Source organism: Pygocentrus nattereri, chromosome 29, assembly GCF_015220715.1.
Source record: "Pygocentrus nattereri isolate fPygNat1 chromosome 29, fPygNat1.pri, whole genome shotgun sequence".
In the NCBI taxonomy this organism is placed as follows: domain Eukaryota; kingdom Metazoa; phylum Chordata; class Actinopteri; order Characiformes; family Serrasalmidae; genus Pygocentrus; species Pygocentrus nattereri.
Genome location: NC_051239.1, coordinates 11,262,782 through 11,275,524, shown reverse-complemented (window position 1 = coordinate 11,275,524; position 12,743 = coordinate 11,262,782). Strand labels below are relative to the sequence as shown.

The 12,743-nt window shown below is 41.5% G+C and overlaps 1 protein-coding gene across 1 annotated transcript in view; it reads right to left on the bottom strand.

Annotated features, from left to right (window-relative positions):
• The window catches only part of adrb3a (adrenoceptor beta 3a), a 38,096-nt gene extending 25,659 nt beyond the window's left edge, over positions 1-12,437 (bottom strand). The window contains exon 1 of the mRNA XM_017696391.2: positions 10,455-12,437. Coding sequence (XP_017551880.1) covers positions 10,455-11,767 — 1,313 coding nt within the window. The 5' untranslated portion in view covers positions 11,768-12,437. The remainder of the gene's footprint in view (positions 1-10,454) is intronic.
• Between the last annotated feature and the right edge of the window lie 306 nt (positions 12,438-12,743).

The following is a 12,743-nucleotide window of genomic DNA, read 5'->3' as shown; positions in this document are numbered from 1 at the left end:
TCAGTTTCTGACCACAGATTTGCTCTAGGCTCGATATTTTTTGGGTGATGGGCCGCTCTCAACCTAGCAGTGACAATGACCTGAGTATGAACCCATGTCCTAGTGAATTGAGGTCCACTGCCCAAATAATACCCGGTCAGTAGCAGTCCTGTGGTCAGAGACTGCCCAAAGATAAATGAGAAAAGGGTGGTCGATAAATTGTACATCAACAGATGAGCTACAGTCTGCATTTGTACATCTATATAGTGGATCTAAAAGCAACTCAAAGAGGCCAGTGAGTTGAAGTTCAAAGAAAGAGTTACGGCATTGTCTCCTTTAAGCTATTACATTTTATTCTCTTCAAGGTACAGAGGGATCTAAAAGTCTGAAATGTATCATTTATAAAATTTATAAAATACAGTGAATTTAATTCCATTTTTAAATACAAATTATATTATCACCAAATCAATTTTAGTGAAAACCAAAACGATTTTAGTGAATTTCAAAACCTTCTCGTCTTTGGTTAGTCAGTCAAACTGACATGAACCTTGCAAGTTTGTGCAAAAGCTTTTGATGAACAGATAAAGTTCACCTGAGAGACAACTGAACATGAGCTTCAGTGGAAGAGATAATTGTAAAAAAAAACAAAAAAAACAAATTTACTTACATTTGAGTAGTGACCTAGAAACAGTACATAATCTTGAATATTACTCCTTCATTTTGCTTGTCAGAACCTTCTTGATTTTCATCATTTTAAACATTCTAAAACGTTCAGGATTTAGTGAAAAACATCCCAGATTTTCAGTGTGGCTCTGATTTTTGAATCCCACTGTACCTATAGACAGCGTTGGGTGCAGTAGCCTGAACCCACAAGAAACACCTGCAGAAGTAGCAAGAAGCATTCAGCATTCAGAATGGTTTAATGTGAAATACTGTTCTATAGAAACTGGGTCAGAATTGTTCACAGTGGTGGTGATAGGAACCAGACATCAGACCACTGAGTTTAATGAGTCTAAACGCTCCCACACAGGAAGTTACTGCATCAAATTACTGTAAATACACTGCCTGACGTGTGTAATAATGTTGTATGTTAGCTTTGAGATAAGCTTTAGCTCCAAAGTAAACATTTTTTTTATTATTAAACTGAGAGCTATATCCAGGGTGTTGTAAGGCTAAACAGTCCCCAAAGAAATGCCATCTTCAACATTATATACAAAACCTCAGAAGGCATGTGTTGTTTCTTTTTGTTCTATTTACAAAGAACCACTTAACATCAAACCTCTCGGAATGGCTTTGTTTACATCTCAACAATTACGTTATATAAGCATCTTGAGATTTCAGTAGAGTTCCTCTTTAAGTATTACGTAATTTATAGAACTGCAGAACCTCTTGATGCATCCAGCCTATGTCAGCATAGGAACTACTAATTAGTTAGTTCGTTGGGAGAAATTCCTGTCTTTGATGCACTCTTGGCTTAAAATAAAAGATGCATGTTCAAAGTCAGCAGTGTGACATCACAAAGGAGCATAGAGGTGATCACCACTGTACAATGAAACAAGGAATGGCACCATCTATCGGTTGCTGAATTTGATATCGGGGAGAAAAAAATGTAGATTGTAATCTAATCCTGTAACAAATCTGTCCTGAAATAGCACACGGTAACACTGCGGGATGTGATGTGTATTCCTTCCTGTGGGGTAGCAGAGTGTTTGAATAGTTGCATGTTCGTGCAAGTCTACTTTTAGGTGCTCAACTTGAGTGAAATTAGCTTAGAATTGTTTAAAGAAAAAATAGCAGATCGGTATCAAATTAGTACTGAGGAAAAAGTGGTATTGTGTAATTGTAGATTGTAGATTCAACTTTTTTTTTCCTCACTGCTTAGTACAAGGCAATGAAATTCAGCATCTTATAGTAGTGGTTAACACCTCTGCCTTCTACACTGTAGCCTGGGGTTCAATCCCCCACCAGAGCAAGCACCCTACACTATACCATTAAGAGTCCTTGGGCAAGACTCCTAACACCACCTTGGCCTACCTGTGTAAAACGATCAAATTGTAAGTCGCTCTGGATAAGAGCGTCACCCAATTGCTGTAAATGTAAATAGAAGTGTAGATGGTTGTGTAAAAAGCAAGAGTCATCTCTAAATGTCAACCCAAATATAGAAATTTTACTAAACAAGCAGTGGAGCTTTTATATGTAATGCCGATAGTGGTAAAACAGTGGTAAGTTAAGAAAAATAACTATGAACTATTTTCCTTTGTGGACCATTTCTCCTTAGAACTCTTTTACAAAAATGTTTCAGGCCAAAACCTTACCGGGCATTAGGGGAACTCGTTCATAACGTTTCTGTGTAGTAATGTTCTGTGAGGTAGCTTTTAGGATTTTAGGGACATTAAAGTGGACGTTTTGTAAAAGACACTTCTTCAGTGCTTGTGCACACACATTTGGGTACCTGGACTATGTGCCAACTGTGAAATAAGACAACCCAGTCCGTTTTTGAATACTGCCAAGGTTAGGAAACTCGAGTTGGGATTCAATAAGCCTTTCAAATTGGCCTCCCCGTCTTATGTCAAGTACAGGCTCATTAGAATTACAGGGCCGCACATCTGAGTATCTCCACCCCGGGCTCCACAACTACGAAGCTGCGCCATGTTCCCGCAAGCATTATGTCGAAGCTAAGACCTCAGAACGGCTAGTAAACTGCTGTCGGCTGCACCGGAGTGAATAAAGGCTGTTTTTAATGGCAACGTCCCACCTATAGTCGGGAAAACCCTGTAACCTTACGCGTGTGCTAACCATTTGTGCCTGACATGAAGCTGAAGTTAGCTTACCGGTCGAAATGTCCAGTTCCACCTTAAATGGTACACCAGTTACATCCCAGAGCCTCAAACTATGCGCCAGCTTCTTTTTCCCATTCCACCTTAAAAGGTGGCGCAGTCACATTTCGAGAATGTAGCTTAATCTCTGCATTATTTAAGGTGGAACGGGAAAATTCCACTAGTAAGCTAACTTTAGCTTTTCCAGCCAGGCTCTGTACAACGCAGGACTGACAACGGAAGTTTTCCTAAAAGAGGGATCAGTACCAGCTGTCAGTGGCAAAACTGCAGACGAGGGAAATGTAAGTATTAAAAAACAATTATGTTGTGTGTTTATTTGCGGTTTAGCGTTGGCTAATGCTAATAACTAAGGTAATATAGTTATCAACATCGTGTAGCGTAACGTCTTTTTCTAGAAAGTTCTTGGCGTTACTTGCTGCAACATCCACAGTAACGTTAACGCTGTTAGTTGAATGTCTGCAAGATGAACATCATTTTATGAATTTTTATTGACGAAAGTGAAATAATTGGTGTCGATGTCTCGTAAAGGGGGGGAGGGGGGGGGTTGGTGGTCGATGTGAGCTGTGGCTTATTATCATTTAAAGGAACGGACACTCCGACCGGCCGCTGTGAGCAGGCTGTTTGGACAGGGTGAGAGGGGCGCTGTGGTGCTCTATCCTTAGGATTTTGACCAAAGCACATCACAGACATTTCGTTAAAACCCCTGGGAACTGTGTTAGCTTGTGAAAAAAGGGGGTATAATGCCTCCCCTTCGTTATAGGGGGGATATAATATTGGTTCCCGTCAGCACCAACAGTTTTTAGAACAAGAGCATTTCACATCAGATCACTCTGAAGGACTTTGTTTACAAATGAACCATTTAGTTATGCAGGAATGTTGAGTCCTTTTTAATGACTATAATGTCACTGATTAAACCTTGATTACCTTCCTCATATGCATTTATACTTGAGGAAAAATAAGTATTCACATATGAAAAGAGCACATCTGTGGAAAAGGTTTACTTAAAGGGAAAGTCCACCATAGGAAAATGTTTGCATGATCGAGTGGTTGAGATGCAAACCAAGTTATTCCCAGTGTTTGCATGTAAAATGCTCCTTTGTAGAGAAACCTACAGACTCTACAGATTTTTTTACAGTGGTGGTGATAGGAACCAGAGGTCACAGTTTCTACAAGGGAAATATAGCCACTTTGGCCATTTTATAAACCATCTAAAACCACCAGTGATCCTACACGCCTCTTCTTAGTTTTTATATGCGATGCTGATAACAGTAATATAATGGTAAATCCAAAAATTCTATCTTTTTTTTCTATTGTTTTTCCTTAGGATGCCCTGCATGCACCGCTCCACCGTAAATGAATAAAAAACTGGTGTTTTAGCCAAAATTTTATCTTCAAACTACTGTAAAGCAGTGACTCAGGCATTAGGCAGTGCATGCATGACCAATTAATGTAATAACCTTCTGTGGGAGAGTTAGATGCGTCAGGCGCCTGGATCTTATAATTGCCACAGTGAACAATTCAGACTCTAAAATCCTCTAGAACAGAACGTTTCACATCAAACCCCCCTAATGACTTTGCATCTTAACCATTTAATTATGCACAGATGTGGAAAGATTGGTGGAATTACCTTTCAAGGTCTAAATGTAGCCACTGAAAAAGTAGATGACCTTCCTCATATATACCTAAATCTGAGGAGCTGATCGGCCACAGGCTATATAGGTGGGTATATTTCATCAACGAAATCAAAACAGGCTGTTTTGCTTATTATCCATATATGGAATGTATGGACAGGTATTTTTAAAAAGTGTTTGTTTACTGCACCTAACTGTCATACTTCCAGAAAGTGAGGAAATTTAGTTTTTCTGTGATGTGCGGTACAGGTATGGGAATGAACCCCCCCCCCTCTGAAAGGCAGGAGGACCACATGAAATAGTAATCACTCCTGCACTCCTGGGGTGAAGCGTTTACTGATTTCAGCCTGTTTATAGCTTCACCAAAAGTATAAAATACGAGTGGCAGTGAGAAACGTAATGTAACTTTCTTGAAAATGGACCTTTGTCTTGGTCAGACTTGCAGTAGATGAGTTTTGATTGCAGGTTCTTCAGCGACACAGTATTCTTTACATTTTCTCCACACTGAACTAATATCCTGAAGTAAGGCATTACCTCATTGCTTATTCTATCTTCATCTCTACCCCCCCCCCCCCTCTCTATCTCTTTTTTGTCTGCTCTGAGCACGACGGAGTAATCAGTGGTTGGTATGCATTTGTTGATGCACAGCATATGGTCAAAACATATGTTCACAACCAGCCAAAAATGGTAGCATTTAAAGTGTTTTACTACATGCGTTCATCCCTTAAAGCTGTATTCTTTCATCTCAAGACAGAACTAATGTATTTATAGTAATATTGCCTCTTTCCTTACTGTGATCGTAAAGAAATAGTCCATCCACAAAAGCTAATGTTGCTAAGAATGAATTAAAGTGAATAGTCACCATTTAGCATTGCTGACATGCAATCATGCTGGTTTCTGTTTGTTGGTTTTTTTTTGCCATTTTTGTGTGTTTCCTTTAACTGAAATGTGAGTAAGCATGGAAGAACGAAAGGTTCAAATTGATTACCATCAAAGGGCAAAACCCCAGTAGCCTTGGAGCAAAACAATTTCAACAAATATCCGTAGTTTTGAAGCTTAATAGGAAACCTCAGTGTTTCATGCAGGCCTGTTCCATCACTCTGCCTTTCCTAACCACATCAATGACACAAGAATGCTCAGGTTTTTCCATATCGCGGCCCTCATGCAATCCTATTGCCCTGCGTGTCAAGGGGCCGGCCGTAGACGGAGGCCGATACCAGTAGTCGATGCCTGTGATGCTATCTGATCTGTATGGAAACATGGCCCAGTGCAGAAACAGTGAATGAAAGCAAACAGTAGAAAGATAAGGCTCCGTTTAAGCCTCCTGTCAAGCTCTTTGTGTTCTGACCCACACACTCCTGTAGTGATTAAGTGCATGTTTGTCAGGTCAGGCTCCAGGAAAGCAGCCATGCAGGTGTCAGGCTGGAGAGTAGACACAGCTCTTGCCCCCGACAATTCGCAGATAGCAACAAAATGTACGGTCAGACAATCAGATCAAAATGCACCAGCAAAACTGTAAAATTGATAATTTTATTTAAAAAGCTATGAGTAATATTTAATAAGAGTTTATTAATTTGCCAGGGAACAAAAGTGTAAAATCAGACAGTTGTTCAGAATAAATGATTAAAACAAGCATAGAGCCATAATAGACTGATATTTTGCTACTTGTTATGTACAGTTATTATACACTTGCTGCTGTTCTTTTCTTTTGGCTACTGTTCCAAAAGGCATGATATATGTGGATTAATTTAAATCTATTGGACTATTGTAGATTAATACAGAGAGGGCAAAAGTGCCCCATTTAAATAATTCTGTTTTTATTGCATGCCCTGTCTGCTCCTGTCTAGATTAGCTCCAGTGATTACATTCCCAAGCCAAAAATCTGCTTTTGAATTGTCCATCTAACATACAGTTTTCATGGGTAGGCAAAATAGTTTGTTGTGCTTGGCCAATCATCAGCAGGGGAACAGCTGGACATCCTGCAGTCTAAACAGTCCTTTCAGTCCAATATGTAAATGAGCTGGAAGAATAGAATGTTCGCTGACCACGTGCATTAGACACATGAAGCACAAGGCACTAAACAGTAACACCAGGCTGTCTTTGGCCATTTAGATTTAGCATTAAATGTGTTGTATAAAAGTCTAAAATATGGTCACAGATGGACCCTCACTTCCCCTATTGGGCTCAGCACAACAGTAGGAAAAGGAGAAAAATTCAAGTAGCCTGTTGCCACTGGTTTAGGATTTGATGAGCCTGTATAAGTTAATCCCAAACAAACAGGGGTTTTGAACGAGTACTGTCCCACACAGCTACAAAAACATCCCTGTACATTTTACTTTTGTACTATTAGAATGAATTTGAGCCACAAATATTGCTAGTAATACTAGCTGTGCAAGAGATGACTAGCTTCCGTCATTCAGGGCCTCCTGTGTTATGTAAAAGTGGGCTATCTCTGAATCAGTAATATTACTGCTTGTGCTTTCATTGCTAAAGCAGTACTCAGAGATATGTTAGCCTGAAGTTTGCTGAGTGGCTGCTCTCTTTAGGTGGTAAACAGCTTCCCCACAGAAGCGGAAGTGTTGTGTCTCGGTGATAAAGTTTATCAGCTGTCGGGAGTGTTGGTGGAGGGGCGCTAACAAATTCAAACACCACAGAGACCACCTCTTACTTACACATGCCACTAAAGGCACTTGGAGAGGTTAAGGGTTAGCATGCTAATCGGTTTGTTTTTCTATCAAATAGAGGCCTGGAACACTGCATGTTCAACACCAGCGGCATAACAAGGTCATATTCAGCCTCAACTCAAGTTAATTTTACTCCTGAACGGTTTATTTGTTCAGTCTGTGCTGAAATAATCACACTTCCACCCAAGAGTACATAAACAGCCTCTCAAAAGTGCCCTTCCATTTATTGGCAATCTGCATGGCTACTCAAGCTATAATCAGTGACGCACACAGAGTTCTTGACCATCGCTAAGTAACATTGCAATTAATATTGTTTATGTATTTGCTTTCACCAGCACCTCCAGCCTCATTAAAATAAAGAGCCCATCAATAGTGCAGAATACCTAGAAAAGCATTTGCCTCTGGTTGAACTGAACATTCAGTCAGCCCCCTCACCCTCAGCAGTGTTTCCTCAAGGACTTCTCTGTCTGTTTAGCCACTCTTAACATGCTCTTGACCTGTGCGATGCGATTATGAGCTGCATACAGGGCTTTTGTCTCTTTGATTAGGTGCATACTTGCCAGTTACAAATAAAGTAAACCGGTTAATACAGTAATACAATAGATGCTGGTTCACTAAGCAGTAAACAGGCTTCTTAACAGGGTTTACAAGAAGGGCTCCTCACAATTGTTAGCACCGATTCGATTTCACTCACATCTGATGGGTTCGTGAACTGCACTGCGAAGGAATAATGCAATTAGTTTGTCTAAACGGGCGAAATAACACCACCGAATTCTGCCCCAAAACTGTAGCGCCAGATCACGCAGGCTGACTTGAAGCAGTCAGTCCAAAGCCAGTGCTGATGCTTTTTCCCAGTCTTTGTTCAGCCCCCCACAACCCCCAAGCCACCACCCCCCCACGCACCCGCATTTTTTTCCTCATCGCCAAAACGTTAACTTGCTAATTGCCTAATGGCAGCCACTGCACAGTGTTCCCCGTCAATGACTTGCAAGGTGAAATCTCGGTTCGTATCTTCTGTATTTGCACAGAGGGTCTGGGATTAAGCCCTAATCTGCTGTGAATTGACCCTTTTATTGTACACAAAACAAACATCTGCTTTTGATATGTGATGACATCAGCTGTTCCCCCAGATGGATTGCAGGTAACATAATATTCACAGCAGTGTGATTAGATAATCTGCAAACTTTTTCAAATGAATGGCTTTGCCATTTGTGGATATGAAAAAGGGGAAATTTGCGGAGCGGTGTCCAAGGAGCCCGCTGACATTTCCTCCTCAGATTCACTGACATCAATTATGATTGCTTGAGACCATATAGGTACACAAAACAGTATCAAATATTAATCTTAGAATAATTCAAGTCGATTGAGAGCAATTACCGAGATAACTGCAAGACGTGTCGTCATGATGAATGAGTGTCTACAAGGCCGAAGCTTACAGCTGGATTAGTGGGTGCTGAAGGCTGGAATAGCTTATGAGGTTCGTAATACAGGTTGAACTGCAGTTTTTCTAATAAATGGTTTGAATTCTGATCTCATTAAGAGATGTTTTATAGATTTGGGTTTGGAGGGCTTTAATTTAATCAAAATACTAAAACGTTTATTTTCTTTCTTTGGAAGAATATGTTCTAAATCAAAAATCTCACACACACGCACACCACCACCACCGCCAGCCCCCAGCTCCTGTGTCCGTGTGCCTGGACATTGTTTCCGCTTCATTTTGGGTAGGCAATGTCTCCAGGGCTTGCCCACCCCTCTTTAACAGCTGTGCTGAACCCTCTACTCTACCATTCTACATTCTGCCTTTCCAAGAACAGCCTTTCTGCAAACTCTTTTGCCGCTCTGCAATTGGTATGGAGATTTTTTTGCATTCTTCAAGGACCAAAGCGAGCAGTATTTATACTGGGGTTATGCAGGTTCACGCATTCATTCTATATAGCTGTATGCAAATTCAGACATTCATTGTATTGTGTAAAGTTTAGTAGAAATTTTTTTTTGTGCTATTTTAGTAAAATAATATAACAACCTGTATAATTTTTTGTCTTTTCCCCACAACGGAAAGCTTATTCCTGCAATTGTTTATTTGTGAAGCTAATTAATTAGTAACTGAAAATCAGATAGTTGTTTGAATGGAAAAACAATGAGTGAATATGCTGAGTGTCAAAATACAACTAATATAAATGATTTTAACAAAATTAAAAACAGGTAAATAAGCTGTGTAGTTAAAACGTATAACTGTCCACTCTGACATTTACAGTTTTTACCAATTGTGTCTGTTTTACAATCTCTTTATTTTATTAATTTCTATCTTTTGGCAGGAAGCTCTGATCATAGCGGGACTGATATGATTGTGCAGAACTCATATTACGCACTTTATGAATAAGTTTCAGAAATAATAATCATTTTAAATACATTAAAAGCAGCAAATATCCAGCACACAAGGGAAGCTGTTGGCACCTCTTTCAGTCTCTGGCATTTAAAAGACAGTAAGATTTATATTGAGACCAGTGTTCCTTAATGCAGGCACATCAGTTCTTCTGTGTAACATTTTTTATTTTTTTTAATCTATGATAATTTGCTTAAAAGGAGAACCAGAATTCCTCTATGGTGCCAGTTACTGTTCAGTATAAGAACTTAAATGCATAAATGGTTCACTGCATAGTGGAAATTATGGGGAGAAACTTCAGCCTTGGAGCATAGTAAGTGGCTTCCCTCGAAACATGTGTCTACAACCACACTTGGTGCAGTACATGGCCATAAATACGAGTGATTATGAGCTCAAGTCCCACTAGTTATTTTCCTTATGCAAACTTCAGCAAGCGTCTTCGCATTCCACCGCAAACCATGCCATAACAAGCATTTCATTTTTGAGCAAAGTGGTCCATGAGACAAATCACACAGAGCGATCCGAAACCGCTTTCCTTCTCTTTACACTGCGCTCCTCACTGAGCACTTTTCCCCCAGAGTTTTACCTGAACACATTCATGGCTTCAGATTATGTTATATTAGTACTCTATTAAGGCTTGTTTAAAATACATTAAGGCATGTTTTAAATGCATCCTGGAGTCATCAGGATACATTATGTAGCTAGAGATTGACAGAAGTTGCATTTAAAACTTGCTGATTTATTAAGGGCATGTTCAAATTTATATAACCTGTTTTCTTTTGCTGAGCACTGATATTCAAAACTGCATATATGTACCCTTTGACAGTCAACCCCACCAAATTAGGGTAAATGGAAAAGGATCATACAGGGTGTCCCTTCTTTTGAATGTTATATCATGATGATCAGAATGATGACTTAAAAAACAATCAGGATCACTTACAACTCTGTGCCTGTTTCAGAGAATTCACTGAAGTGTGTGCTGCCGTTGGAGTACGGTGGTCCTGGTGATGGCTCCTCGCTCTTGTCGCTGCTCTGGCTGCTTCCCAAACTTTCGTCCCCATCTCCCCATGGTACCAGCTCTGAGCTTGTCCCTTGAGATGAGGGTGCCTTCTGGAAAGATCCAGTCCTGCCTGTCTCTGCAGTGCCCAGCAAACAGGGGCATCGAGTGCTGAGCTCCTTATAGAGGGAGTTCATCCTTGGCATTTGCAGCCAGGGACAACCCAGGAGGCTCTTGAAGGCAGTTCGGAATTCTGGACTTCGGCAGTAGATTATGGGGTTTAGGCCTGAATTGAAATAACCCAGCCAGTTCAAGAACAGGAAAATTCTTTGATCAATCGCTCTCCGATTGATGACACTGATAATGTTGGCTATGAAGAAAGGCAGCCAGCAGAGGGTGAAGCAGCCCATGATTATGCCGAGGGTCTTCAAGGCCTTGTGTTCCTTCAAGACAGTTAATTTGGAAGGTCGGCGACGGGAACTTTTCCGCTTTCCTGATGGAGCACTGCTGCTATTACATGTCGATGGCAGGTTGTTGTTACCATAAGCAGGTGGCAGCGCCTGGACGGCCGCACACTCGTTTTGGAACCTCATTCGGCTTTTGTCTATGAGCTTTACCTGCTTGGAGGCAATAAGGAACACTTTAGCATAGACAAAGATCATGATGAGCAGCGGGATGTAGAACGAAATGACTGAAGAAATGGTGGCGTAGGTCTTGTTGACAAGAAAGTCGCAGCAGTTTGTGCTGTTATAGCAGTTTTGGGCATCGGTGTCCTCGGCTTGCCACAGCCCGGTCATGATGGGCACGAAGGACAGGAGAGAAGACACCACCCAAACCACACAAACAATCAGCCGGGCACGCCACTTGTTCAAGAGAACCTTGTGGCGCAGTGGTCTTGTAATTGCAATGTAGCGGTCCACAGCGATAGCGCAAAGAGTGTCTATGCTAGCAGTCACACAATGGACATCCACTGATGTCCACAAATTGCAGGATGTTTCGCTGAGTGGCCAGTTGCCCGTCACAACGATGGTGCTACTGAGGGGCACCACCAGGACACCCATGATGAGGTCGGCGCACGCCAGAGACATAATGAAGATGTTGGTCACAGTCTGGAGCTGGGAATTCCGTGCTATGGCAATGATAACCAGCAGGTTGCCCACGATTATCATCAGGAGGATGGGCACCACAGCGATCAGCATCACAGGACCATACGCGTCGTGATACGGAGCCGTGCTGTTGGGGCTGCTGCTGTTCATATTTGGTACAGGCTTTTACGCTGGTTGAAAAAAAGAGTGTAAAATCTGAAAAATGACTCTCAGGGTTGAGATGTTAAACAAGCCCTGGCGAGGAGAAACATGACATTCCTGATATGCATTTCTGCCTCGAATTTCTGAGTAACTTAGAACAGACAGAGGCTGTTTTTGTCTGTCAGAAGGTCTTGAGTTGAGTCACTTTAGCATGAGTCTAGATACGAAGCAGACATACTTGAACTTGGTGCCGTGCGTCCAAACCTTGGAAAACACCATCAGTGATTCCCTTTTACCTCCATCATTCACCCCGAAGAACATGCCTCTCCAGCAACTCGTGCCATGGGTATTTCCTACAGTGGCTACAGGTTTGGAGAAAAAGTATCCATGCAGCTGTTGACTTGCCGAAAACAAGCCGTTGCTGTGGTTATTCTTTTTGATTTGATTGAAATTAGTCCTTTATACCCAGTGGAGAGGAAGTTTTTCTACATAAAGAGGTCTTCAGCTGACAAGGAGAAATGTGGATAACTGCTCGTCCTGTTGAAGTAATCCGTTTGAGTGGGATGTTTTGGAGGGTTGTTGCTGCGTTGAGGGTAAAGTCGCCTATAGTGCCAGAGCTCAAAGAGCAGTGACACTCAATGAGCGGACGAGTGAACTGTTGCACTGCACCCTCCCTCTCTTTCTCTCATATGCTGTTATTCCCTCCCACCTCTCTCTCTCTCTCTCTCTCTCTCTCTCTCTCTCTCTCTCTCTCTCTCTCTCTCTCTCTCTCTCTCTCTCTCTCTCTCTCTCTTCTCTCTGTCTCTCTCTCCCCCCCTCTCTATGCAAGCAGCCTTCAGCGTGCTGGAGTTTGCTTGGGGAGGGGTTGGTGGGGTTGAGTTGTGAAGTGTCTCTGGGCATTACTTCCACAGCACAAATGCACACATGCACAGTGAAAACAGTCTGGCGGGTTGCTGTTTATTTTGCTGCTGTTGTGCTGAGGGCC